This window comes from Archocentrus centrarchus, chromosome 8 (genome assembly GCF_007364275.1).
Source record: "Archocentrus centrarchus isolate MPI-CPG fArcCen1 chromosome 8, fArcCen1, whole genome shotgun sequence".
NCBI classification, from domain to species: domain Eukaryota; kingdom Metazoa; phylum Chordata; class Actinopteri; order Cichliformes; family Cichlidae; genus Archocentrus; species Archocentrus centrarchus.
Window position 1 is genome coordinate 10,103,554 of NC_044353.1, and position 26,856 is coordinate 10,130,409.

At 44.1% G+C, this 26,856-nt stretch overlaps 2 protein-coding genes and 1 long non-coding RNA gene across 3 annotated transcripts; 1 reads left to right on the forward strand and 2 right to left on the reverse strand.

Annotated features, from left to right (window-relative positions):
• Positions 1-109: 109 nt before the first annotated feature.
• gsg1 (germ cell associated 1) lies at positions 110-7,852 on the reverse strand. Its single transcript, XM_030736348.1, has 6 exons — positions 7,698-7,852; positions 6,902-7,210; positions 4,802-4,849; positions 4,523-4,687; positions 4,279-4,390; positions 110-2,038 (listed from the first exon to the last, which is right to left on the reverse strand). Exons 2-6 carry the CDS (start codon positions 7,194-7,196, stop codon positions 1,564-1,566), a joined length of 1,095 nt encoding a protein of 364 aa, XP_030592208.1. The 5' UTR covers positions 7,197-7,210; positions 7,698-7,852; the 3' UTR covers positions 110-1,563.
• LOC115784943 (uncharacterized) lies at positions 7,783-12,108 on the forward strand. The gene is made up of 5 exons (XR_004020304.1): positions 7,783-7,899; positions 11,324-11,433; positions 11,528-11,630; positions 11,772-11,860; positions 11,944-12,108. It is a non-coding gene; the product is annotated as an uncharacterized LOC115784943 (long non-coding RNA).
• Positions 12,109-14,875: 2,767 nt separating this feature from the next.
• On the reverse strand, positions 14,876-26,705 carry tcf20 (transcription factor 20). Its single transcript, XM_030736221.1, is given in 6 exon segments — positions 14,876-15,425; positions 18,199-18,299; positions 18,441-18,504; positions 18,608-18,701; positions 18,953-23,928; positions 23,931-26,705. Coding segments are annotated over 6 exon segments (7,473 nt in total). The 5' UTR covers positions 26,164-26,705; the 3' UTR covers positions 14,876-15,420.
• Positions 26,706-26,856: the final 151 nt, after the last annotated feature.

Here is a 26,856-nt window from a genome sequence, read left to right on the forward strand (position 1 = left end):
GCAAAATTTCATTAATAACTCAGCGCAATGGTTTATGAATCATACAAAGGCAATATATCAAATGTTATAAATTTTATGATTTTCTAAAAAAATTTGCAAAACACTTTGAAATACATGTTGACAGCAGCAAATGAATAAAGACATGAATGAATAAAAGTATAATATTGAACAGTGGGTGGATCATCTCACAGCTAATGAGGTCAATTAGTAATAAGATTAATTATAAAAGGAAATGAAGAGGTGAGAGACTGTGGGGCAAAGTTTTCACAGGGCTCGGCAATGTTGTGAAAAACCAAGTACACCCTCACTGCTTCCACGGGAATTAAGAGGATAAGTAGCAGCCAGGTGCTGCTAATCAAATGCACTTGATTAATAAATCATCAGGAAGTGTGAGCACCTCTATAAAAGCAGATGTTTTGGCAGTTTGCTGGTCTGGAGCATTCAAGTGTGTTACTACAATGCCTCAAGAGTCTGCAGGCTTCAGTCAGCATGTTAAATGTTGAAGTTCATGTCAGCACAATTAGAAAAAGTCTGAACAAGTTTGACTTGTTTGGAAGGGTTGCCAGGAGGAAGCCTCTTCTCTCTATGAAGATGCTAGCACAGCTTAGGTTTGCAAAGCTACATCTGAACAAAGACTTCTGCAGCACTATGCTTTGGACAGAGGAGACCAAAGTGGAGATGTCTAGCCAAAATGCAAAACATCAGCACAAACACCTCACACCAACTGCTAGCACGGTGGTAGAGGGGTGATGATTTGGGCTTGTTTTGCAGCCACAGGACCTGAGCACCCTGCAGTCATTGAGTTCAACATGAACTCCTCTGTATACCAAAGTATTCTAGAGTCAAAACTGAAGCCGTCTGTTTGACTGACCACTGCTGCATGACCCAATTTGGGTCATGCAGCAGGACAATGATCCCAAATACAGCAGCAACTCTTTAACAGAATGGCTAAAAAAGGAAAGAATGAAGGTGCTGCAATGGCCCAAAGTCCAGACCTCAGCCTGACTGAAATGCTGTGCTGGGACCTTAAGAGAGCTGTGCATCAATGAATGCCTGCAAACCTCAATGAACTGAAGCAACGCTGTAAAGAAGAGTGGGCCAAAATTCCTCCATAGCTATGTGAGTGACTGAGAAAGTCATGCAGAAAATATTTTAAGCTACTGCTGCTAAAGGTGGTTCTACAAGCTGTTGAATGATGCAGTGTACTTAGTTTTAAACAGGACTGCATGGAGTCCTGTGAAAACTTTCTTTTTCATGTGACTGTTGTCTAACAAATTCAAAATAATGTTTCTCAGCATTAAATTGCAGAAACTGGGGGACTGAGTGGTCTCATGATTACAATACATGATTTCATTAAAGCATTTATAGCTTCTGGCAAGAGACACGGCCATAAAGCAGCACTGAATGGCTTTGAGCTCAGGGTGATCAAGTGGCACTAACAACAGACATGATTGTGTAGTGGAAATTGCTGCATCGCTTTAGCAACACTACTGAAACCTATTGTGAGTGAACATAAACAAGATCCAGAAAAGCTACCACGTTCTCTGGGCCTTAATCTGTAGCTCAAAGTGGGCTGTAGTCCTCTTCTGGCCCATAATGGTTCTCCTGGTGTCTTGGGAGGGTTATGTGGTAAGAGACGGATGGTGTTGGTGAGGGAGATGGAGAGGGCAGGGACAGACGGTGAAAAGGTGATCCAGGCGCAGGGTGGGAGGGTGGAGGAGGGAAGGAGTCTGAATGTGTGACAGGAAGGGAATGGGAGTGCGTGAGTTTTGGAGTGGAGTGCGGCAATGTTTCAGAAGGGGGCGCGTAGTAGGGAGACAAGTGGGAGATCCGAGGAGGAGACAGGGGACAGGCGAGGTTGGACGCTGGGTTTGGTGGGGTGTAATAAGGAGCGGGTGGCAGGAGTCCCATAAAGTTAAAGCTGCAGGCGTTGAGGCTGGAGGCACGCCTGGGACCCACCATCAGGACCTTTTTCGTATAGTTGTTCAGGGTGGAGACACCTGCGGCCATGCAGACGGTGAAGGCAAACCAGGCCACACTGATGGAGACAGAGGAGGAGAAATAGATGAAGAATCACAGACACAGGGTTTACTGACACACATGTGCAGCAACCTCTTTCTTTCTTTCCTTCCTTCCTGGTTAACTGGGATATTTTTTTTTTACAAGTTCCTTTGTCTCAATAATTTTGTGTATACCAAGTAGAAATATGAGAGCTAAATATAAAACTGAGGTTATTCTGAGCAGCTTTTTGGTGCATAAGAGTTTTAAGTTGAAAGATTTTATGCTTAACATTGAAATAGTATGTTTAAAAAGTCCCACAGTATCAAGGGTTTTTGCCACTTTTGTCTCATCTGGTTCTCCTGTGAGATGATCCGGGTTCCTGCAGAGAGCCTCTACTTGATTAAACCTATCAGATGCTCAAATCTGAAGAAACTGCTTGAAACAGGGGAAACTGTCAGAAGCAACTGATTGAAGATTAATGATTGTGGTTTTCTAAGTGGTGGAGCATTTCCTGAATGTCACTTTTAGATGCAGACGTTCTTATTTACAGTGCTGTGCAAAAGTCTTCAGTCACCCCTCATTTCTTTAATATTTTGTTTCCAAGGAGACAGACTTTCTTATAATTTTTTTTTTTTTTTTTGAGCAATATGCTGCATTTCATTTGCCTTGGAAATCAAACGGAGCTGGGAGTGGTGTGACTCCCGAGTTGAGTGTTTCCCTAACAGGCTTCATAAGGGTGGCCTGAGGGCCCGCTGTCTTCAAGTGGGCCCTGTGCTCACTGCTTGGCACCGTGGAGCCTGACTGATATTTGCCATAGAATACCAGAATTGGCAGGTCCATCAGTGGTGCCCTGTGCTTCACACAGATGAGAGCAGGTTCACCCTGAGCATATGTGATAGGCATGAAAGGGTCTGGAGAAGCCGTGGAGAACATTATGCTGCCTATAACATAGTTCAGCATGACCAGTTTGGTGGTGGGTCAGTGATGGTCTGCAGAGGCATATCCATAGAGGGACACACAGACCTCTACGGGCTAGACAACGGCATCCTGACTGCCATTAGGTATAAGGATGTCAGACCCTACGCTGGTGCAGTCGGTCCTGGGTTCCTCCTGGTGCACAGCCTCATGTGGCAAGAGTATGCAGGCAGTTCCTAGAGATTGAAGGAATTGATTGATTGAAACCACTGACTGGCCCCCAAACTGACCTAAATCTAGTAGAAGACCTCTGGGAAATTATGTTTCGGTCCATCCGACGTAACCAGGTTGCACCTCAGACTGTCCAGAAGCTCAGTGATGTCCTGGACCAGATCTGGGAGGAGATTCACCAGGACATCATCATCGCATTAGGAGCATACCCCAGTGTTGTCAGGCATGCATACAAGCACGAGGGGGCCATACAAACTACTGAGTACCATTTTGAGTTGCTGCAATGAAATTTCAGCTAAATGTTCCATCCTGCTGCAACATTTTTTCACCTTGATTTTCAGGGTGTTTTTGAATTCAGCTTCTGTAGGTTGATAATTTTCATTTCCATCATTTCACTCCTAACACATTACCCAGTCCATATTAGTATATATATTCAGCATTGAGATCTTATGTGTTTTCATAGTGTTCCTTTAATTCTTTTAGAAAACTGTACTGTATTTCTATGTATATGAGAGTGAAATGACGACTGGTTCAAGACTTTTGCACATTACTGCGTCTCTCAAATGCATCACCCTAATCTCATCAAACAAGTGTGCGTGTGTGTGTGTGTGTGTGTGTGTGTGTATGTGTGTGATGAAAAAGCTCATTAAACCAGCTGGCTGATTAGCTTCGTAGATCATCACACAGCATGAGGCCATGTTCTTGTGACACTGAAAGAAAGGCTGAGCTGTCTACTTTCAGGGCTGTTCGGTATGCAGACCAGCTTATCCTCGAAGGCTGAGAGTTGTAAAATTGCAATTTTAAATGGGCTGCAAAGAATGAGTTGAGGGCACTTCAGTGGCGTGACAAGCTGGAGGGACTTCATCTCCCAGCTGATTGAGAAGTCCCACAAGGGATCCCACGTGAAGAGTTAAAGGAATTTGTTATGGAAAACTTTAGTCTGATCAACGAGTGCCAAGAAAAGAAAGCTTATTCTCATGTTTGCATTTGCAAAAACAAGAATTTTAGTCAGTCAGACAAGCGCCTAGCAGAGGACATGAGGAAAAGATTATTACCATAGCAGTACGGTCTGAGTCAGAGAGGGAACACCTAATTGATCTTCTATATTTCATATATGTTTAAAGAACTCACTAGAATGCCCAGGAGTAGCCATAGCTATGCGGCTTGAAGTCTTCTGGTCCCATTGAGGCAGTGGTCTGAAACACCTGCATGAACATCATGTGACCCACCATCCCGAGCAGACCTGACAGGACAAAACGAGCAAATGGACCAACCTGATTAGATATTAAAGGAAACTGATAACCCCGCTGGTCATTCTACGGTGTTAACAAAAGTCACTCTGATTTAAATATGCATCTAAAAAATATCATTGTACCTCCCAGGACTGTGAAGACAGCTGCAAAAGCATTGAGCAGCTGGCCCCAGTGCTGCGTAGAGGGGAACCAGGCCCTGATACACAGCTGCACGGACAGCAGTATGCAGCTGATCAGCAGCAGACCGATATTCATAAGCTCCATAGACAGCGACAGCCAAAGCATTTCTGCGGAAGGAGGCAGAAGAGGCTGAGAGCAAAGATGGATGGAAGAAGGGATGGATTTCAAACAATGAGGCACCTGAAAGCAAAATGCCCACAAAGCTGCAGGAGAAACTTTACCTTTTTCAGATCCCGGGGGTAGTGTGTAAAAGCCTCGGCACTTCTCCTCTAGAAATCACAACAGAAATGTGAGTAGAATTTGCAGCGGAAATTATTTATTTAAGGCTTCAGCCGTTACATAGTAACCATTACAGCGGCACTGTTTCTCCTACCCAAAATCCACCAGCCTCTGTATAATTACTACGGTAAATAAACACTACAATCTAATTAGTGTGTGAATAACCAGACTGAGATGACTGTTTGCATAAGTACTGTAATGGCCCAGGGTAACCTGATGATGGGAGATTAAAAGATTAGCTTAGATCGAGAAAGATTTCAGCTACAGGGTCACAAAATGAAACTGTCGTGTTTTTCATTTTATAGTATTAAGTATTCATTCCAATATGGCAGCATTTTGTTTCCACCATTTAAAAAGGGGCGCATTAAAACGGAAACGTGTGTCAGAAGTGGGTTAAGCCTCTTTGTCAAATTGTTTACATGGCAGCTGCAATAATTAGAGTACCATATGGCTCTAAATCAAGGTGGCCCTGAAAGCTCAGCATACGGAGACTTAAGAAAAACAGATGCAAAAAAAGGAAACGCACGAGAAAATGAAGAACAGATTTTCACCAATTTGACCGCGCATGTGCAATGCTTATAAAGAGAAATACTGCAAAAAGAAAAAAGAAAATAAATACAACCTCAGATAAACAACACATGACACATTACACTGCCATTATTTATTTAATGGACACTGAGCCAAAATGCAGATGCACTGTGTGAAAAACTAAGACCACCATCACTGCTTCCAGAGGAATTAAGTAGATAAGTAGCAGCCAGCTGATGCTAATCAAATGTGTACTTGATTAATTGATCACCAGCGAGTGCGAGCATGATGAAAGCAGATGGAGGAAAGACATCAGAAATGATCTCAAATAAGCAATTATTGCTGCCCATCAATGCCCATCATTCAAGACAGTTGCCGATGTTCTCAGGAGCGGACGTCTCAGCAAATTCACCCCAAGGTCAGACCGTGCAACGCTCAGAGAAACTGCAAAAAACCCAAGAGCTACATCTCAGACTCTGCAGGCCACAGTCAGCATGTTAAAAGTTAAAGTTCATGACAGAACAGTCAGAAAAAGATTGAACAAGTATGACTTCCTTGGAAGGGCTGCCAGGAGAAAGCCTCTTCTCTCTGAAGCCTTGATTATATTGTGGACATGGGCACAGCTTAGGTTAGCAAAGCTGCATTTGACCAAACCACAAGACTTCTGCAGCAATGCTCTTTAGGCAGATGAGACCAAAGTGGCACCACAATGGAGAAAGCCAAGCACAGCACATCAGTTTAACATCTATATTATTAATAATGAGTCATTCAAATCTGTTACAGATCAGCTGCAAATGGGACGGTGAAAACCCAGTCGATGTTTGTGGATCCTTTCAATCTTTCTCCGGGTTTTAATCCATAATTGAGTCATGCTGTTGAAGGCTAAATCTCGGCTAGCGGAGCAAATACACTGATGATAATCCTCTTTGTGCTGAGCGTGTACCCAAATACATTCACAATCAAACACACCTGAGTCCTCAATTCACACCACCACCTTGGATTTTCTCTCGTCCATTTCAGTGTTTAATGCAGCAGTTAGGATGCAGTTCCCTTCACTTTCTGTTTCTGGGCAGCTGTTTGTCTAACCTTGAGAATATCCTCTACTCCCCACACAGTTCAATCATCACGTATGATAAGGGTATGCTTATAAAAAACCCTTCCAATGATACTGATTGAATGTTACTGGCATCACCGGATAAATTACAGAGGAGCATCGGTGCTTATTTTTAGCTTCTTTGTCCAAATCCAGTGCTCTCTCTCATTCATTGGTGCCTATTCCTACTTAATCCTTTTCAGGGTCACTAGTAACATGTTTGGGCTTTTGTAAGAAACTGAGCAACTTTGTCCTTTGACTCTCCAGTGTGGTCAGTGAGGAGTTCCATATTTAGCTGACTGGGCAGGGAAATTATGCTCTCTTTTCCAGCATAACTGAACCCTCCTACAGAGATCAATCACATGCTCTAAGCTTGTCAAAAGAGTCTCACATTTCTACCCATTTCCCTTCTTTCTCTCACCCCACTCATCTATGTAGATGTTCTCCTCACAGATGATGAACAAACCGGTGTGAAAGTTGGGGAAGACAAAGCGGTCGTCCCCAGTCTCCCAGAAGAACTGGATCCTGGAGGAGTTGGAGACGCCGGGAACAGGGATGCAGCGGCTCTGCTTGGTGGGCGAACACAGTGGTTTGGGCACCTTCTGCTTACCCACGCACCAGTAGGAGGACATGAGGGCCGTGGTGCTCAGGAGGAGAGACACAAATGTCTGGATAAAGGAGAGGCAAGGGGAGCGCATCCGCTGCACGAATGCCATCACGTAAATGAGGGCTTGGGTTGATGGAGGAAAAACAGGGAATGACAGAAACACGCATATTGAGACATGCTCGACTTCATTAGACAGAAAAAGTAAAAATTCTGCAATATAAATTAAACATTTCCCAAGGGAATGATTAAAGTTTTCCCTGTTAATCTGCTTGGCATCGGTATAACTCCTATAAGTCACTAAAAATATCAGCAGCCTGTTATTAGTTTCCAAGGAGAAGCAGCTCTGCCCAACGGCCGCAGATGATTAGTGAGGCATTTAAAAGAGAGGGTGAAGGGGGCGTGATTGGTTTTACATTCCTAATCACGTTTAAAGAATAAAAAGACTGTGACAGAAAATCACACACTACTGATAATTGGTGGGAAGACAGATGGCCAAATCAGAGGAAAATGGGTGAAAATAGCTGTCGCTATGGAACCTCTCCAGGAGACAGATGCTCAAACTAATACCTCTGAGCACTTTATGTCAAGCAGTGAATTAAAGCGCACTCACCTGCTTCAGCCTCTCTCACTTTGTCGTCAGTCCCATCATCGAGCAAGTGTGGAAGGTGAAAGAGAAGTCTGGCCCCGCTCCTCTCACAGTCTGCGCTCCCTCTCACTCTTCATCAGATACTGAGAGTGATGGAGGATTTTGGCCGTCACACTGACCTCTGCAAGCAGTGTCAGTCAGTCTTTATGATCCGTCAGACACCACTGTGAGTAACACACACACACACTCCTCCTCTTTAATCCATCCTTATAAATCCAAAACAGACAACTCTGTTCCATCTGTTTTCATTTTGGTTCCTAGACTCATTTTGATCTATTTCATTCATTTCTCTGCCCTCTCGTCTCCACCCTCTTTCAACACTTTCCAGCCTGTAAAAGCATGCAGTGCTCTGTTCCCATGTAGAAATCAAAATGACCTTGAAAACAGTGAATAAAGATGGGCATGAGCAATAGTGCAATTCAGTACCAAATGTGTGCACTAACTAAAACTAAAATTAACACAAAAGTCAGGAAATTTGTGTTTGGTCAATTATTTCTTTGTTGTAATTATGCTTCCTGGCAATAAATAGAATAGAATGCCTTTATTGTCATTATACAGGATGTACAATGAGATTGGAGAAAATATTGACTAACAAATATGAAATACAAAAAGTACAAAAAAGAGCACCGAAAGGAAGAGCCGTGAGCCGCTGCGTCTGTGCACGCCGCCATCTTGAATAAAGTATATTGTATATATATTGTATAAAGTATATTATATTGTTGGAAAGCCTCTTTATTTCCCCTTAAATGGAGCCACATTTGTAAGGAAAATGCATTTGTGGGTTAACTAGCAGAGTTGAGTATGTGGGTTGTGTCCATGAAAAAGTTGCCAAATCTTCTCTGCCAGTGCCAAACAGCTCATTCTGCTGTTGACATTTGTTTGGTGTTTATTGGATTGGATGATTGAAGTTCGAAGAAACACAACATATCGGCAGTTAAACAGTTTATTCATTTAACAAACAGGGGCCTCAGCAGCATGTGGAAGAACCATACAGAGCCACAACAGCCTGGCACCTCCTCCTCATGCTGGTCACACACTGCTGTGTGATGGCATCCCATTGTTAAACCAGCATTTGTCACAAGTCAGCCACTGTGGTACAAACAGCACACCCAAGCTGATCCCACAAGTGTTCAATGGGGCTGAGGTCAGGACTGAAGGCAGACCGTTCCATCCTCTTCACTCCCAAATTGTGGAGGTAGTCTCTGATAAACCCGCTCTGCGGGGGGCGAGCATTGTCATCTCGGAGGATAGAATTCAGTCTCAGTCTGTGGAGATATGGGAGTGCCACTGGTTGCAGAATCTCACCTCGATGTCCCTCTGCACTGAGATTGCCTCCAGTGATGACAAGCCTTGTTTTTCCAGTGAGGGAGATGCCGTCCCACACCATCGCACCACCTCCACCATCAGTGTAGCAATCAGCACAGCATTCTCCACACATTGACCCTTTGATCCAGCCGCCATAGGCAGAATCTGAACTCATCACTGAACATAACGCTCCTCCACATGTTCAGGTTCCTGCGCAGGTGTTGCTGACACCAGCACAAATGGGCCTGATGTTGAAGGTCAATCACGGCAGCCCTCCTGCCAGCCCTATGAGACCAGAGACTGGCTGTGTGCAGTCTGTTCCAGACTGTCTGGGTAGAGCGCTGTCAGCCATATCATCCTGCAAACCTTGACTGCAAATCTGTAGAAGACTGCCTACAGTTCCTAAGAGCTGACAGGGTGAGGAAACAGTCTTCTTGTTGTGTCGTATTCTTGTGACGCCCACTTTGCAGCCTGTCTCTGATATGCTCCGTTTTCTGGACCATGGCCTTCAATTTGGAGATGATAGAGGGGCTCACTGCAAATAATGCTGCAACCAATATGGTGTGTTGGGAACAGACACCAACTGACCGCTGTAGCAGGGTCCATGCTCACAGGTGCTGACAATCAGGTGCCAATCAGGCACCTGATTGTCACCACCTGGGGTATGTTATTCAGTTATCACATTCGCAAGATTTTCTGACTTGACCTCTGACCTTTACTTTGACGTCAAGGTTGCCAAGATTCAAACTCAGAGATTTTTAGTAGATGCATCTGTGGTGTGAATTTGAACATCCTTGATCACATTGTTCTCACATTAACACATTCACAAAGTTGAAAGTTGTCTGTCTGCCCATTGGGGTGATGACAATACCCCATCAGCCTTTTTAGGCCGAGGGGTAAAAAACTGCCACTGCCCAAATACCTATGGGCCTAACATGATATATTATGTCAAACTAATAATTTAAACAGTCAACAAGCAATCTCACCATTTATTCATTTTTTCAGCCTGGTTAAATTCAAGCTTACATCTATTGTCACCACTAAATATGGCAACAATTTAGCAAAACTATATATGACTTGCAGGGATCAGTACCACATTTCGGCCTTATTTGGGAGCACAAAACCAGTGAGTGTAGGTACAGTTTACAGATGTGCTACTAGCGATGCCATTACAAATCTTATTACTGTATCATCACAGATAAATATGTGTGAAAACTCATTCATTAAAGCTGAAGGTTGGACGCAGAAGGGTAAAGAAGCAGAGACTATACAGATCAAAGATTCTGCTTGCACTCTCAGCTAAGCAAACGTGAGTTGGTCAGTGGGCTGGCAGTGATTACACTGCACCTAAACCTAAAAGACATAACAAAGAAAACACCGCCAGTCATTCTGCCGGGATCCAGAGAAGGATCGTCCGGGAGAGTCTGTCATTCTTTCCTTAGCAGAGTGGAGGAGAGAGAGAACGTGAAGCAGGCTCCTCAGGGGAAGAAAGAAGAGGAAATGTCAGGAAACACGGCTCTAGTAAAAATGTATCATTTGACTTACAGAATACACAGTAAGATCTCTCAAGATCTTTTCCACAGCAGAGGAAGCTTCAGATTTATGTGCGTGTGGCCCCCTCAGCTGATTCAGTGTTCGGAACAAGATGCACAAGAGAGGAAGCCAGTTCAGGCAGAGAAGCCTCCACATGCGATCATGGAGCTGGCACTCTACAAGGCCTGAAGACTATGGAACAGCACATGATCATGTGAAGAGAGCACTCCTTTCGCTGACTGATCTGCATGAAGCATTAGGATAAGTCTTAAGTTCTTATCACCTGATGGCTCCTTCTTTTCAGGTGACTCAAACTGAACTTGTTTGCAACAATACCTCTTACACCTATGTCATGGGACCATTTTCTAATCATCTGGCTGCTGAAGTCAGTGGATGTAAATTAGAAGCATTGTCACCTCATGCTTGTTCTTTCAGGCAAAGGCAGACAATTTTTGAGCAGATCCAGAAACAGCTGGAGGAGAAGCTGTTGAAAGATGATATGAAAGAAACTACGGCTACAGACGTGGACAAAATTGTTGGTACCCTTCTGTTAAAGAGAAAAACCCACAGCGATCGCTGAAATAACTTGAAGCTGATAAAAGTAATAATAGATAAAAATGTACCGAAAATCAGACATTGCTTTTGAATTGTGGTTCAACAGAATTATTTTCAGTAAATTTTTATTTATTACTTTAGTCAATTTCAAGTTTTTTCAGTGACCATTGTGGTGTTATCTTTTTTTTTAACACAAGGATACCAACAACTTTGTCCACGTCAGTAAGAGAGATGCACGAGAGAATTACAGTAACCTGGAAGACCTCAGGCGCAGACACAAGGAGGGGCACCCAACCCAGAAGAACAGGTTAAAACACATACAGTACATGCTCACACATGCAGTATGTGCAGTAGTACACTGGTACATGAGAGAGTTTGTTTCTCTCACTGTCTCGTTCCAGGCCAAGGAGAAGAGGAGGATGGAGCAACAGCGTCTATGAGAGGGGATCACACGCACCAGTGCTGAGACTGTGTGGAGCAGAGGAATACATCCAAAATAAACCAGTCAGTTAAAAAGCTAATATCTCCAATCCACAGACAAACCCTATTCCCCCGCAGATCAGCACAATAAAGAATTCAGATCACATATTTTTAATTGCTTCTGTCACTAAAATACATATTTTGGATATTTTATGACCTCTGCAGCTTCAGCAGGCAGAACTAGAAGCACAGCAAAGATGACATGAGGAGGAGTTGGAAATCACCAAACTGTGGGCTCAGCAAGAAACTACAAGGTAGGAATAAAACCAGCAGCTAACGAAGTATCAGACACAGTCCCTTAAAATTTTATCTTCCTGTGCCACGCAAATCCCAACAGGAAGCTGTGAACAAAAGGAACAAGAGGAGAAGCAGCATCAGGGACCAATGCAGCATGCAGAGGCCACGCGACAACAGATGAAGGAGCAAGAGGTCTTAGTCGACACAAAGAGATCTGCGAGGAGGCCAACCGGTTAAACGAGGAAGCTCTGCGGTGACATTTGAACCTGCTCATTCTTACCATGTAAGAACTCCGTGGAGTTCGTTTAAAAAAAATACTTGTTATAAATTTTGATTTTCCAGCTCTGCTGTTAATGTGGCATTTTCTTGTCAACATGCAGTGTGAGCACTCCCTGAAAAAAAAAAAAAACACTGCAATGAAGTGAAAAGAATGGATGCATTTAAATACAGAGAAGCCATCAAATGATACCTCCATCACTCACATAGCTAATATAACTTTGTACATAAAAGAATAATGACAACAGTGCACTTTTATAAGCATTTGGAGTTGTTATATACCCACTTGAGCACAGAAACAACTCCTCAGAAATGACCTACCTATGCCTTCCTTTCTCTCACACGACTTTTGTCAGCACCTTGGAGTACACAGCCCAACACTTGATCAAACATGAGGGGATATTTCTCTCAGTCTGGTGTGTGGATGATTTCATGGGAGCTGTCACCTCAGCACGATTCTCTCTGCAGACTCATTTACCCACGAGAGTCACAGTTTGCACAGTTGTGTCGGCTGTTTGCGGTTTCACCTCGAAATATTACCTGAACGACTGGACAGTGTGTAACAGCGCATTTTAGCTGCCGTGCTGGACTACATTTGAACCCTCTCCACTAAATGAGCCAAGCTTAACCCAACAGCTGTTTTCATACAGCGCTCTTCCTCTCACATACTCGCACTCTGCTGCTTTGTCTGCAGCAGCTGTGTTGCGTTCACTCTGATATTTTTCTAATATTATGGCTTTATATTTCTCTGTAAAATCAGCTGCTGTGCTGCTTGTAGATTTATCAATGTTTGTGATTGGTCAGATGCTGCCAAAGCCACCTCTTCCACGTGGAAGCACATGCAGCCTGATTGGGAAGTTATTACTTTTTGCAAATGTGAACTATTTATCCTTTAACCCCTCTGTAACCCAGCCATTTTACCCAATATTCTCTGGCTCTTGTAAAATAGTTCGTTAATCCTTTAACCAGTGTTTGATATTTTACCCATTTTAGGTGATGTTTCATTTATCCATAATTTTTTGGAAAAAAACAGGAAGCAAAGACAGCCAAAAATAGGTAAAAAAAAGCCTAAATAACAATTATTCAACACTCAAATCAGGTAACTGACATCACGCTGCGTGGCTGAACAGACTGGTTTGCTTAAGAAGGCTCCTACCTGAGCTAAGTGACCTGGAAGTATTTGTGTGGCAGCCATAAAAGCAGCTGGTGGATTTATCTGCATACTAATGTGGTTCACTGTTTACTTTAATACCTCCTTTAGCATGGATATACTGGACCACGCTTTATGAAAGAAAGGAAATATATAGGAAAAAAAATAAGGGAATATGTATTGGAAAAATGGTTTTCCAGCCCTCAAGAGTTCAGGAAATTTGCACTAAAGCTGTGGACCATCATGTGCCGCCACATGATGGTCCCACACTGTACTACAGCACATGGTTGAAAATTTTTTTTTCTTCACCAGTCTCCATGTCTAGCAGTTGCTGAACTATTCTGGTGTTGGGAATTACACTCCCAAACTCTTCCGAGCAAAAGACACAAGCTCGCGGTTGATCATAAGACAGCTTCTAAAACCTGATTCCATTAGGATGGGGCTGAGCTCCAAAGTCAGGAAGCAGAGGAAGCACACGTGTGTACAGAGATGAAAATAACATTCAGATATTGTCGTAAAAGCAGGGAGGCAACCGGAAGAAACTGTCGGAAGAACCTGAAACAGGTGGGGTTCCAGTGGAACAGAAGCGACAAATATTTCAGACACAAGAGGAACATACTTGAAGCATTTTTAAGTGTATTCATAATTCATATACATATTGACAGGTTTCTAATACAGCATGGGTTTTGATAGTGTGTAACTGTCTTCTTTCAGATTGACTTTTTTTTTTTTTTTTTACAAGAATAACAATAAAAAATGATAGACAACACCATGTACGACTCACTTTTAAATTTTATGGCAATGCTTCTTTTGAATGGATTTTGCAACTCCCGATTAAAATGCTGCTTTATCACTGAAGTCTGAAACCATTCAAAAGTACTTGGTTAGGCTCGCTCTCCACAGGCCGGTCGCAGCCGTTCACATGACACCCTTCCCAAAGTTCACCTCCAAAAATGTTTCATCACAGCCCAAAAGTCCAACGCAACTTTGTATGAACGTACAAACGTGTGCACCCAGTACACCGTCCCACACCAATAAAAACTCTTCCATGACCCATCCTTCACCTTTTCCCGGTCGGTATGGTTAAAGATGGCAGACACGCTTTAGTCCATAGTGTTACCTCCTCCTCTTCTTACAAGTCCGTCCTTCTCTTTGCACATTAGGAACTTTTTCTACTTGAAAAATAAGACTGTGTCCATCATTTTTCATGAATACTATCTGTACCGTAAAAACCCCGGTGATGAAAAATAAGAACACTTTTCAAAAGGACCAAAAATGGAATCAAAGACCCAGACGTCGGCATTTTTAAGTTTCTCACACGCACTCATCGCTCACGCATACACGACTTTTGAAAGGCAACAGATGTCCGTTCTCCAAGGCAATAATGTCTTTGTGGCAAGCTTGACCCTGACATTACAGACATCGTTCTGGCTCCCCCCTCTCCAGGAATGGGAAAAAAAAAAAAAAAAAAAAAAAAAAAAAAGAAAAGAAAAAGAAATCCAATTCATGTGTTGATCGAATATAAATGAGATACATCCATTTCATTTCCATGAGTAAATACTGACAGGATACAAAGTAATGAGGACTAAAATAATAATTGTGATCATCCTAATATAAAGGTAGAATACGACTCATGAGAGGATACAAAGTTCTCTCCTTTACTGGGTTTGTCACCCGACTTGCTCCCAATACATCAAACAAAAGAAAAACTGGGAAAAAAAAAAAAGTAAAATGATAATACAGATGGTGATGATGAAGATGAAGATAAGCATGAGTTTAACACTTAAAGGGTGTCTCTGGAAAATCAAAGTAAGCCTAGAGAGGAAGGTTGCTCCTTTTATTCTTTATAGCAGAGTTCCTTTAGTTCCTCTGTCAGTCTTGATGTCTCATTTCATCCCACTTCATCTTTGTAGTCTTTTTCCAGTAGCTCCTTTCCTCTGTGTTGCATGTCTGTGTTTTTTTTTTCTTTTTCAGCTTTTAAGTAAAGAGCAACAGTTCTCTTAAAAAAAGATTTTTTTTTTTTTATTATCCTCCATTGTCTTTAAATGTAAATAATGCTGATTCTTGGTGAGAAATTGTACATTCCCTTTTGTTGTTCTCAGCCAAAGATGCCAGTCCCGTCTCCTTCACATTTCTGTCTTCTATTCCAAACTAACCTAAGAGAGAAAGAAACGTTGACAAAAAAAAAAAAAAAGCATAATGAAGCAAAGAGGATATGTTGCAGTTTATAAACCCTCAGCATGCCACCAGCGTACAAAACAGAGACATGATGCATCAGTTTCCATGAGGACAGGCTGGCTTGAAAGTGAGGGGGAGGCAGCGACAGGCACAAGTACAGCCACTAAGGTGAGGTGAGGAGGAGTGTGAGAGCTGCATGATTTTTCTTAATGCTACTGCAAGAACCCGCCAACAAAGAGTGGCTGCTGTATTGCTTCTTAGAAATTTAAATGGCAAGAGAAAATATAAACAAACCCGAGGCAACAAATCCGTCCATTAATGAGACAACGGTACGCCCTCATCATTTAATAATTAAAAAATGCAGCAGGTCTTAGATGATTTACAAGGTAACTGAACCCTTTGTTGAGGTGGGGTTTTATACTAGAGCTGGCTACAAACAACGTAATATTACACACCAACATCCACTTCTACAATGATTACAGAGAGCACACAAGCTCACACTGTGATGGTATTTTTAAGAAATAAGTGAACATACAACATTTTCGAGGAGATCTGGCAACATTTGTATTGAAAGAATGGAAATAATTTTAATATGTGGAGACACTAAACAATGTTGCAGTATTGTGCAAAAGTCTTGAGCCACCCCCTCATTTATTTACATCTTACTTCCAAGGCACTTTATGTTGCAAAACACATCCATCTGTCACAGTTTGACAGATATAAAATAGTATTTTTGCACCAACAAGGTGATTCCCAAAGAGCTATTAGTTGAAAACTTGGTATATCTCACCATCATGTGCCCTTAAAAAACTGAGGAAACTGGACAAGTGAAGGACAAAAGAAGAAGTGTCTAAGAAAAATAATATGTACATCAGATGAACAGCATCTTAAAATCACCTCAACAGGAAAAAAATAAATAAAAAAATCCAGCAAAGAGCTGACACAGGACCTTCAGCTGATCTATCTACTGTTTACTGAAAGCTGAGGTATGCCAAATTACACAAGAACTGGATTGAAGATCAGTGGTAACTAGGGCTGCAACGATTAGTCGACATAGTCGACAATAATCGACAATAAAAATAGTCGATGACGAATTTAATTGTCGACAATAGTTGTTTATTATTACTGGTGATTTTTTTTTTTTTTTAATGTAGTGAGACATCTTCCTGTCTGTCTTTCTCTGGCGAGCTTCACACATGCGCAATCCGGCTGTTAAGTGATGACGTAGAATTCCATTTGCTGGTCCAAACTGTCACGTGATCAAGTTGCCGCAATGCTGTGTCCCTGGTTGCTATAACTCGAAAAAAACACACTCAGGTGTGATTTTACTGATGATAAAAAGAGAAGCGGAAATAGCTGCAGTTGATAAGGTATGTTAGAATCATCTTTAATAGTGACCAGTCATTGGTTATACCAGGGGTCGGCAACCCGTAATCCGGAAAGAGCCATTTGAACCCGGTTTACACGGAAAAGCCGCAAATAATAGCGGAAGCCGGTAGCCGGTATAGGTTATCGCGAGTGACGCATATATTGAGAAACTAAAATAAATAAGTAAAATGATTTTATTTTAATATTTCAAAATCACTCTAATGTTCCAATTTAAAACTACAACAAAAACCGAACTGAGAAAAACAAAATGCACTTCAACTGGATACTGATAATTTACTTCCACGACCCGCAGAGCCGCACATTAAGCCTGGATGAGCCGCATACGGCTCCGGAGTCGCAGGTTGCCGACCCCTGGGTTATACCGTTGCTGTTTATTTAGAATCATTTGGACCCAGAAACGACGTCAGAGTTAAAGATCGGATAGCATTCAGCCGCACATTTAGTGATGGGGGATACTGGTAAAACTGTGCAAACTTTGTTTTACAGGGACAAAAAAGTACTATATATATTTTTTTTAATGGTTGGAAAAATGGACCGTTAGTCATATCAGCAGCAAACCTGATTAAAGGTTTTGAATGAAGTATGTGTTACTACCACATTTTAAATAACCTAATGCTAAATGTAAAAGCTGATAGCTAAATAAGTGCCATTTCATAATTATGCAATTCATAATCCGACTAGTCGACTAATCGTTTCAACAGTCGATGACTAATCGACTATCAAAATAGTCGTTAGTTGCAGCCCTAGTGGTAACAGGTCTGATGGAGGGATGAATCCAAATTTGAAATTCAGTATGTTCAGAGGCGGTCAGGAGAGAGTTTCTGTAAAACACGATGGAGGCTCTTTCATGATTTGGGTCTACAGTTAAGTCAGTGCTGTTGGAGATTTGGTCAAAATTGTTATGAATGCAGAAAGGTACCATCAGATTTTGATCCACCGTGCAAACCCATCTGGAAAGCATCTGATTGGCAATGGCTTCATTTTTCAGCATGACAATGATTGCAAAACAATCCTCCCCAGAGCCCGGACCTCAACATTGTTGAAGCAGTGTGGGATCATGTTGACAGAGAACAGAATAAAAGGCAGAAACATCCAAAGAAGAGCTTTGAATGTCCTTCAACACGCCTGGAGAACTATTCCTGAAGACTGCTTAATGAAATGAGAGTTCAGGCTGTGCTGAAGAATAAAGGAGGTCAGTGTTTGTCAGAATTGTATGCACTCAGTATTTCCATGCATGTTTCCACATTTCGCTGTATCTATTTCCCATTTTCCTAAATGTAAAGAAATGAGGGGTAGGCTCGAGACTTTTGCAGCCTACTGTATGTATTACATGTTCATGGACATGCACAAATGTAAACTTACAGCTCCCAGACTCCCGTGTCTCTTCATCATCTCTGTTTCTCTCAGCCTCTCTCTGACTGCTCCACATACACTGACTTGGCAGGCCGGATGCTCTGGGTAAACTGAAAGAATGAGTGGGGCGGGGATGAAACGAGAGTGTGAATTAAAGAATACTGAAAATACTGAAAGAAATGAAAGTTTCAGACACTGATTTGGAAGTGAAAATAGAGATGTCTCACTGAATTCCACAAAAGAAAACGAACCTCTCCTTCTTTACCTTGTGCTTCGGACACCGCAGCGAAAAATTATCTTCGTTCAGAGAGCAATCTGGCAAACGGACAGAGAATATCAATACTCCAAGGACATTAGAACTTCGTTTTACATCAGCGGACTATTTCCAGTGCACTTGTGCTCTAATGCAGCCACTCACCTGCTTCAATAGCACACAAGTAGTGGTAGCGAAGTGTACAGCCTTTACTGTAGCAGCCCAGGGTTGAGCCAACCATCTCACAGTATGAGCATGACTGAGAAAAGATATCAAAACATCTCAAAGCTGTTACAAATACTGAAAGTCAAAAATGATCACAATTGTGATCAGTAAACTGCTCAGTTAATGTACAGTACAACACAAGATCCACTTAAATACTCTTATCAATATGTATGTATAATGTACATTTATTAAAACAGCAACAGTCAAGCCTACATTATGTTGAAATAAAAACCCATAAACCTTTAAAACTCCCAAAAAAAAAAGGGCCAAATAGGTGCAACTCACTGTTTCTCTGGCGCCATCTAGTGCTTCCTGCAGGCCATACAGTCTCCCATTGACAAGGTACACTCCACTGGTCCACACTATACATCCTTCATGGACCCACAGCTCCTCTGGATCCATGGGCATCTGAGGCAGCTGTGCCAGCTGTGCCAAGGGTCCCAGGGAGTCCAAGGCCGGTGGAGGGGGCTGGAATGGCAGGGAGGCCTTACTGTTGGATGGCACCATTCTGGGGGAATCCTCACTAGACTTGTGTCTCCTTTTAAAACGGGGATGCGAGGTCAGCTTTCTGTGCTGAGGTCTCTGCTGAGCTTCATCTACAGGCTGCTGCGGCAGCGGTTTCTGTGCCTGCTGCTGGTCAGTTTCCAGGTCCGGCTCTCTTTTAAGCTCAGGGATAGGTCGGATATCCAGATTAATGTCCCAGGTTAGAGATGTGTTAATGGTAGCGGACGAGAAGGAAGAAGAACAGGTGGCATTACTGTACTGGTCAGCTACATGCGCCATCATTTCATCCCTCCCAGCTGGGGAGGCAGTTCGGACTGTGGTGCTAAGAGAAGCAGGGTTTGAATCCAGATTGAAGGCATAGTCACTCTCAGCTGAGGGCTTGGTAAACTGAGCATCTTGTGTTTGTGTGTCTTGGATGGTACTCAAAGCATTTGAGCTTATGTCTGAATTTGGTCCGGTTTTGTTTGTGCCTGTGGTTGCCTGACACTGCCTGACCTGGGGCTGATTCTTGGGGAGCTTTGCAGCATATTCAGCTGGATAGTAAGGCCCGTAGAGATCTCCGAGGTGTTTGTAATTTGCCCATTTCTGGCACAGGCAACACAGCAAGCGGCCAGAGTGATTGGTCTCTGTAATCACAGGGCCTGAAACAACATAGCCAGATGAAGGAAGTGCTTTTCCTGACTGAAGTGTAGTTTCCACCTCGTCTGTCTCCCGTTTCTCTGATTCTCTGTCTCTCCTAGATAACTGGGAGGAAAGAGCTGAGGTCAGGAGGGAATCAATTCCACTCCCGCCTGCTTTCGCTCCAACTGCGCTCCGCTCTCCTTTCATCTTGTCCTCCTCAGCATTTACAATGGTGCACACTGCCCCGATCTCTGGTACTTTTTTCTCCACATGTATGTGGGGAACAAACAAGCCCTTTCTATTTGGATCCACAAAAGCTCTATTTGCGCCGAGGCTCCCTCCAGCACCTAAAGGTGTATCTGGGTCATCTTTGGCCATTGAGGTCGTTGCTGCCGCTGCTGCCGCCCCTCGCCTCCGTCTCCTCTGTCGTCCTCTTGCTTCTAGAGGCTCGTCGTCATCTTTCACACCTCTGCGTCTTCGCCGCACAGGTTTGACCTCAATCTCTGGCTGCGTGTCCTCACTCTCAACATCCACTTTTACTACCTGGGTTAACACAGGTGGAGCCAGTGGGGCAGTGCTTTTATTGTCTGACAGAGGGGGTGCTGTTGGGGCTGTTATGGCCACTGTGGCCGTTGCGCTGCTGGGAACCTGCACTGTTGGTGGAGATTTGGGAGCAGCTGTAGTTGGAATGGGTGGAGCTGGAGGAGCACTCAAAGTTGTGTTCTGTGTTTGGACTTGAGACTGAGTGCTGGCTTGTGTTTGGACTTGGTTCTGAGCCCGTTTTTGTTTATTCACACTCCCAACAGGCCTGCCTTTTTTCTTGCCAGATGGGAAATAGCCTTTAGGCACAACATTCTCTAGTGGCTTTGAATCTTGTGGTGACAGACTGGACCTACCGGAGGACATCTGATGTTGTCTGTTCAGCATGTGCCCTTGAGCCTGGCCGTGGTGGGGCGGAGTGGTGCCATAGTAGTCGCTGCCAGGATAATCATCAAACCCCATGCCAGATTCTTGAAGTTTCTGTCGAAGAAGGTTAGCGGCAGACTGCTCTCCCCTCCTCGTCTCAAGCTGCTGGTATGTGTTTGTAAAATGCTGAATGTCTGACAGGGCAGATGAAGACGGAGGTGGGGAACCTTGGACTGGGCGAGGAAGAGGTGGAGGAGGGGGCAACGGTCCGAGCAGAGTGAAATCTTCTTTATCACCAGATGCTGATGCCACGGCAGAACCTAATCCAAAGTCAAAGTCTTGCTGTTTGAGGGGCTGAGATGTCTGATGTGGATCACATGGGTAAGCAGACGGAGGTAAAGGCCCAGTTTCATCAACACCTCTAAAGGGAATCATGTCATTTAATGAGTGACTATCATCCATGTAACCATCATCCCCTCCTGCAACCCTGGGGAAATGCGGCAAGTCTTGGTCCTGTGAGTCATTAAATGTTGGTATTTCAGAGTGAGAGAAGCCTGGGTAATGATTCGACTCATCATCAGCATGGCCTGCTGGCTTTTTAATATTTGGTGTGATTTTCTGCACTATTGCCTCTAGTTTCAAACCGCGTCCTTTTCTGGAAGGCAAAACCTTGGTGTTACCACTGGATGGAGACAGAGGTTGAGAATAGGTGCTCTCTCCTGGGAGAGGGGATGAAAGCCTGGGACATGGGATATCTGAACTGGATGAGTCATCTTCGTTGTGATGGCTAGACTCAGACTGAGCCCCAGGAGAGTGATGTGAATTTGTGGCAGCCCTCTGCTGAGATGCATCCTGGAGTTGCCTTTTGGCGGGGATGGGAGAGATAAAAGAGCGAACTCTCCTTCTTAATATTAGTGGATTTGTGTCTCCTGAGCCCCCGGCTTTAGTCTGACGCTGCACCTGTTGCTGGGTAGAATTCATGTTGGCAGGGGACTTGATGGAGCTGGATGGAGGAGCCGGGCAGGGATGTTTGGCTTCCTCCGTGGCTCCTCTGGAAACCTCAGGTTCAGCGGCATTTTGGGCATGAGACATCTGGGGAAGAGCAGGGCCATGTGAAACGGGAGCTGGAGGAAGAAGAGGGGGAGGTGGAGGAGGCGGCTGCGCTCTGAAGTAGTCTCCCTCTATCATTCGAACACTCTCTCTTCCAGGGTGTGTTGACTCCCACATTTTCATGTCATAGTAAGCACTTTGATGATGGAGTGAAGGTTTGCCAGTATGCGTTTCACTTGGCATGTCAGTTTGGGAGATCATCCTCTGCCTCTGCTCTGACTGGCTGGCTTTATGTCTTCCAGGAGAAGAGCCAGGCTGCATCATCAGCTCCTTGGTGGGCCTGCTCATTGCCTTTACCCAGTCACTCATTTCATGGTGGTGAGGAGGGCCATGAGGGTGAGGATACATTTGAAGCTTAGGTGTGGTTTGAGCTGAAGGGGATAGATTGTGGAATGGATGGTGGGAGGGGAAATGAGGATTACTGCGTGACATCATATTGCCTTCTCTTGAATCTCCATATCGATATCCAGAAAATGTACTCCCACTGCCAGCTGACAGATCAACACCGTGAAGGTACGACTGATGCCTTGATGGTGAAGATAAAGGATTAGTATTTATAGGATGAGAAGGCAAGGGGGGGATATCAACATTACCTCGCCTATAGGGGTCAGCGTTCATTACGACTGATGAATGGATGGATTTGGAATGATACTCCGTGTCTGCCTCATTAGTCCCACCACTGCCTTGCTGCTCAGTTTGTAAATTTGGAGCTTCTACCCCAGCTTCTTTTGATGCAGTTTCCATTTTCATCACTTGTTTCTCTCCGCTATCCTTTTTATTTAGATCACTGGCTGCTGCTGCTGCTGCTGGAGAGGAAAATGGCTGTTGAATCACAGAGGCTCCACACTGACTTTTCTCCCGCTCTCTCTCTCTGTCGCTCTCTCTGTCCCTCTCTGGTGTGCTGCGTCGGTTTGGCGACACATCACAGATGACAGAGCGTCGCTCTGATGGGGCTAATATGGAGCCTGATGATTTCTGAGGCTCAGTTTGACCAATGCTGCCGGTTAGTGGCTCTGGCTCTTGCAAAAGGAGCTCCTGCACAGCAGAGGATGGAGTGGAGACATTAGATAACGCTTTTCTCTGTGGTAGAGAATAGTCGGCTAAGTTTATGTGTTTTGTTGGCGCTTGCTGAGACTCAGCCTGTGGTAAATGGCTCTGGGACACACCCACTTCAGTTTTTTCAGCATTTTGCATAATCTTAGCATTTGACATTTCTGACTTCACTGAAGACTGAGGCTCTGTGGTAAAATCAGGCTCAATTCCATGCCTCTGGCTTTGGGGTTTTCCAGAGCTACCCATTTGGGCTGAATGAACTGAACCTTCATTTACTCCACTCTGCATCCTCATACCTTCAGTCAAGCCGTAGGGGTGTCTGGACTGAAACTGCTGCTGAACTTGAAGATGTGCAGGAAATGCTTGTTCTGGTCGGCCATAACGACGGTCTAAATTGTAACCTTGAAGGACCTCTTGCAAAAGACTCGGGAATTGCTGCATCTGTGAATTCTCCTCGAGACCTTTAGCTCCTGATCCTTGGCCTCGCTTCACCAAAGTTTCTGCTACAGAACCCCCATCTTTCTGATGCACAGGTCCAAAACTAGGTTGTGATTGTTGGTATCCTAAGTATCTGGGATTTGATTCCATCACACCCACTGGGCCAGCCCTCCCTTTGTTCTTCATAGATAAATCTGAGCCATATGTTGATTCTGGGTAGCAATACTTATGTGGACCAGACTGGGAAGCATTTTGAGCCCGTCCAAAGTTTGATTTCTGGAAATGGGAGGAATACAGACTCAGGTCTACACCTTCATCACCATTATGACTGCTCGACTCTCTTAAATAAGAGTGTGAATGTTTCTCTTCTATACAGTTGTCGTGGGGATGCTTACTTTTTTCTGTGTGACTTCCCTCAGACCGAGCTGAAACAATCACTCCAACACTACTGGCATTCTGCTGCTCCTCAGATGTGTGCTTTTCTTCCCTCTCATTACTGTGTAATCTGGAGTGAACCCTATTTTCTTTGTCCTGTCCATTTTGTGTGTCGACTTCTCCATCCTGTTGCATTTGGCTACTGCCTTTCTCCGTTTTATCAGTGACACCTTCACTTTTGATGACTTCATTTTAATTTCTACCGTCTTCTTATTGCCACCTCTGTGGTCACTATATGTTGACCCAGGCTCTGGGACACAGTTTATCTGGGGCGTGGGAATGCTGGAGGAAGTGGAAGAGGGGGATGAGGAAACTAGAGGCGTTGGATGTGAAGTTGGGCCAGTCTCTGATGACTGATATCCAAAGGATGGTGAAGAGGAAGAAGCAGGAATATGAGCTTCATTTGCTTTTGTTTCAGAGGCAACTGGATCCTTTGATGATGAATCAGAGGTGACTGTTTTGACATTTGATGTTTGTCCAGTGTGCAGTTGGCTCTGAGATTGAGGGTGAGAGCCAGTTGGTTCGGATCCACTGCTCGCGCCACTCATCTGCCTTACTCTTCCGTGTTCCCCCTCAGAAAACTGCTCCTCTCGCTCCAGCTTGGTCCCTGAGGAGCCTTCAACTGAGATCAACGAGGAGTCTTCATCAGCTCCAGCATCTATGCTGGCTCCATCACCAGTCCCTATTGCACTTCCATCTTTGACCGTGCTGGTACTTGAAGCTGCACTTGCATTGCGGCTCCTTGGTTGTGATGGGGGCACACTATGCGTTGCCTGTTGCATCTGCCCGCTTTCTTTCTTCTTAGGTGAAAGCACTGTGTCAGTGAGGACCATGTGCTGAACTGTGTTTGGTAAATTGGCTACTTGTGAGCTCAAGGCATTAAGACTATTCAAGCCAGCATCCTGCATTTTGTCAACTGAAGAAGATGAATAAACAGAGGAACCTTCATCTCGGGATCCAATTCCCGTGCCTAGCCCCATTTTATTGCGGCCTGCTGGAGGAAGATTGCTCCCTCCAGCTGCACTCATACTGTGAGCTTTATGACTGCCACTGCTACCGCAACTACTGATGCTGCTATTTGAATTGGGTGTGGGACTTAACTGAGGCATAGTCTGCAGTAATCTACCATGACCATGGCTGCTACGGGGATTTGATGTAGGAGGATGTGAAGGACCATGACCTGAGGTGGTTCCATGTGCCTCTGAGACACCCATCAAAGGGGAAGGAGATGAGCTACAGCTGGGGGAGTGTACTGCAGATGCAGCTGGAGAGGGATTGGAAATTGGACTAAAGTTTTGGTTAATCTGAGTTTGTTGCGCATTAGGATGCATTGGGGATTTGGTTATTTCTTGAGATGCTGGTTGAGGTATACTGGGATTCGAGGCTTGATGATGTTTAGCATATACAGAGCCCGGAGACTGCCCCTGGTGCTGCATCTTGAGAGAGTTGTCATAACCTACCCCTAAATTGTGCTGTGAGTTGCGGTGCTGTAGTGTAGCTTGCTTGTGGAGTGAATGTGTCTGTGGGGAATATCCAGGATAATTTGAAGCGTGGTAACTCTGTTGAACATTCTCCATTGACCCCACATTGTTAGCAGCAACTGAACTGGAGACTGAGTTTGAACTAGAGTTGACACTGGGAGAGCTGTTGACTTTGGGATCAAACCCAGTGCTAGCAGCCCCGTCGAGATATCTCTGTGGAGGGGGGCTGTACATTCCTGATGACCCCGTGGATGCTCCACCCTGGGGAGAGTAGTGTGGGTACTGTGGGGTCATTCTATGCCCAGAGTGTGGATAGCTCCTATGCTGCTGTCCATGATGGATAGCTGGGAAGGTCTGCCCATGTTGGCGGTGCTGCATCTGAGAACCTGGCACTGGTTGCATTGCAGGGTTCTGACTCATACTGTACTGATGAGAAGGAGAGAATGCTCCAGTACCTCCACCTGAACCAGCACTTGAGCCATAGTCTAGTGGATATGGCGACATCAAGCCAGATGACGGTGCAGAGCTAGATCCAGGATGCCGGTACTGGTGAGGTATATGTCCATCAATACTAGGGTACCCAAAACTTCCCCCATAGCCCATACCTCCCCTTCTGTGCCTGTCCTTTCCACTCATTGAAAAATAGTAATCCATGGCCTCCTTCCTGTAAGGGTTGTTACTGCTGCCACTGTGAATATTACCCTGTGCTGGCGTTGGCTCCACAGTTCCTCTGTTTCTAGCACTGTAAGCAAGCATGTGGCTGGCTTGACTTGGGTGGTGATGGCCTCTGTGCAGGCTCTGCTGTTGCATCCCTGCATAATCATCTGTCATCCTTGGGGATATCTGGGGCTCTGCTGGCTGAGGGGGGTAGGGAGGTACGCCTCCACCCCTCCCACTGAACCCAGGGGGGAGAGAGGGGGGAACTGGGCTGTTAGAAAAATTCTGCATTGTTTGTCTGAGTTTAGATTAAAAACGGAAATATCTGTCAGTGTCTATTATCAGGGAATGATTCTGCTTAGAAACTGGAAGGTTTATGACAGTAATCATAAATGATAAAGTCTATGGCCTGGCAGTGAAAGAAGAAAATGCTTTTGAAATCCACCAAAAACCAAAAGCAAAGCAATATAGGGAGGTTAAACAAATGATGATTTCTCCGGTTAAGTAAAAGGTCAAATTGCAAAAATCATATTTTTTTATATGTGGAGGTGTGTTCTTCCCACTATAAAAAAAGAAGAAAAAAAGGGAAAAGGTTCACGTAACAGCTGGATCTTAAAAAACAGGTTTGTTTTTTTAAAGAGTTGTGAAGCAGACTTCTACTTCAGAAAAATGCAAGATTAAAAATGAGCAGTTATTCCCACGAAGCTGAAGCAGTTTGGCACCAATCAGGCAACTATATGGATGACTGCCACATCACCATGTGAGTTTCTCCAACCTTAAATGTCTTTACACGTATAATCTCCACACTAATAACAGCTCAAGCAAAAAGAGCTATTTCTGGGATTAGACTGTGTTACGATCCAACAGCATCTTGCAAAACAAAAAGAAAAAAAAAAAAAAAAAAAGGTCCGTCACAGCGATCCTTCAGTTCGTCAGAGTGTGCAAGCTTGCCGAGACCTGACTCACACCTGCGTGAGACAAAAA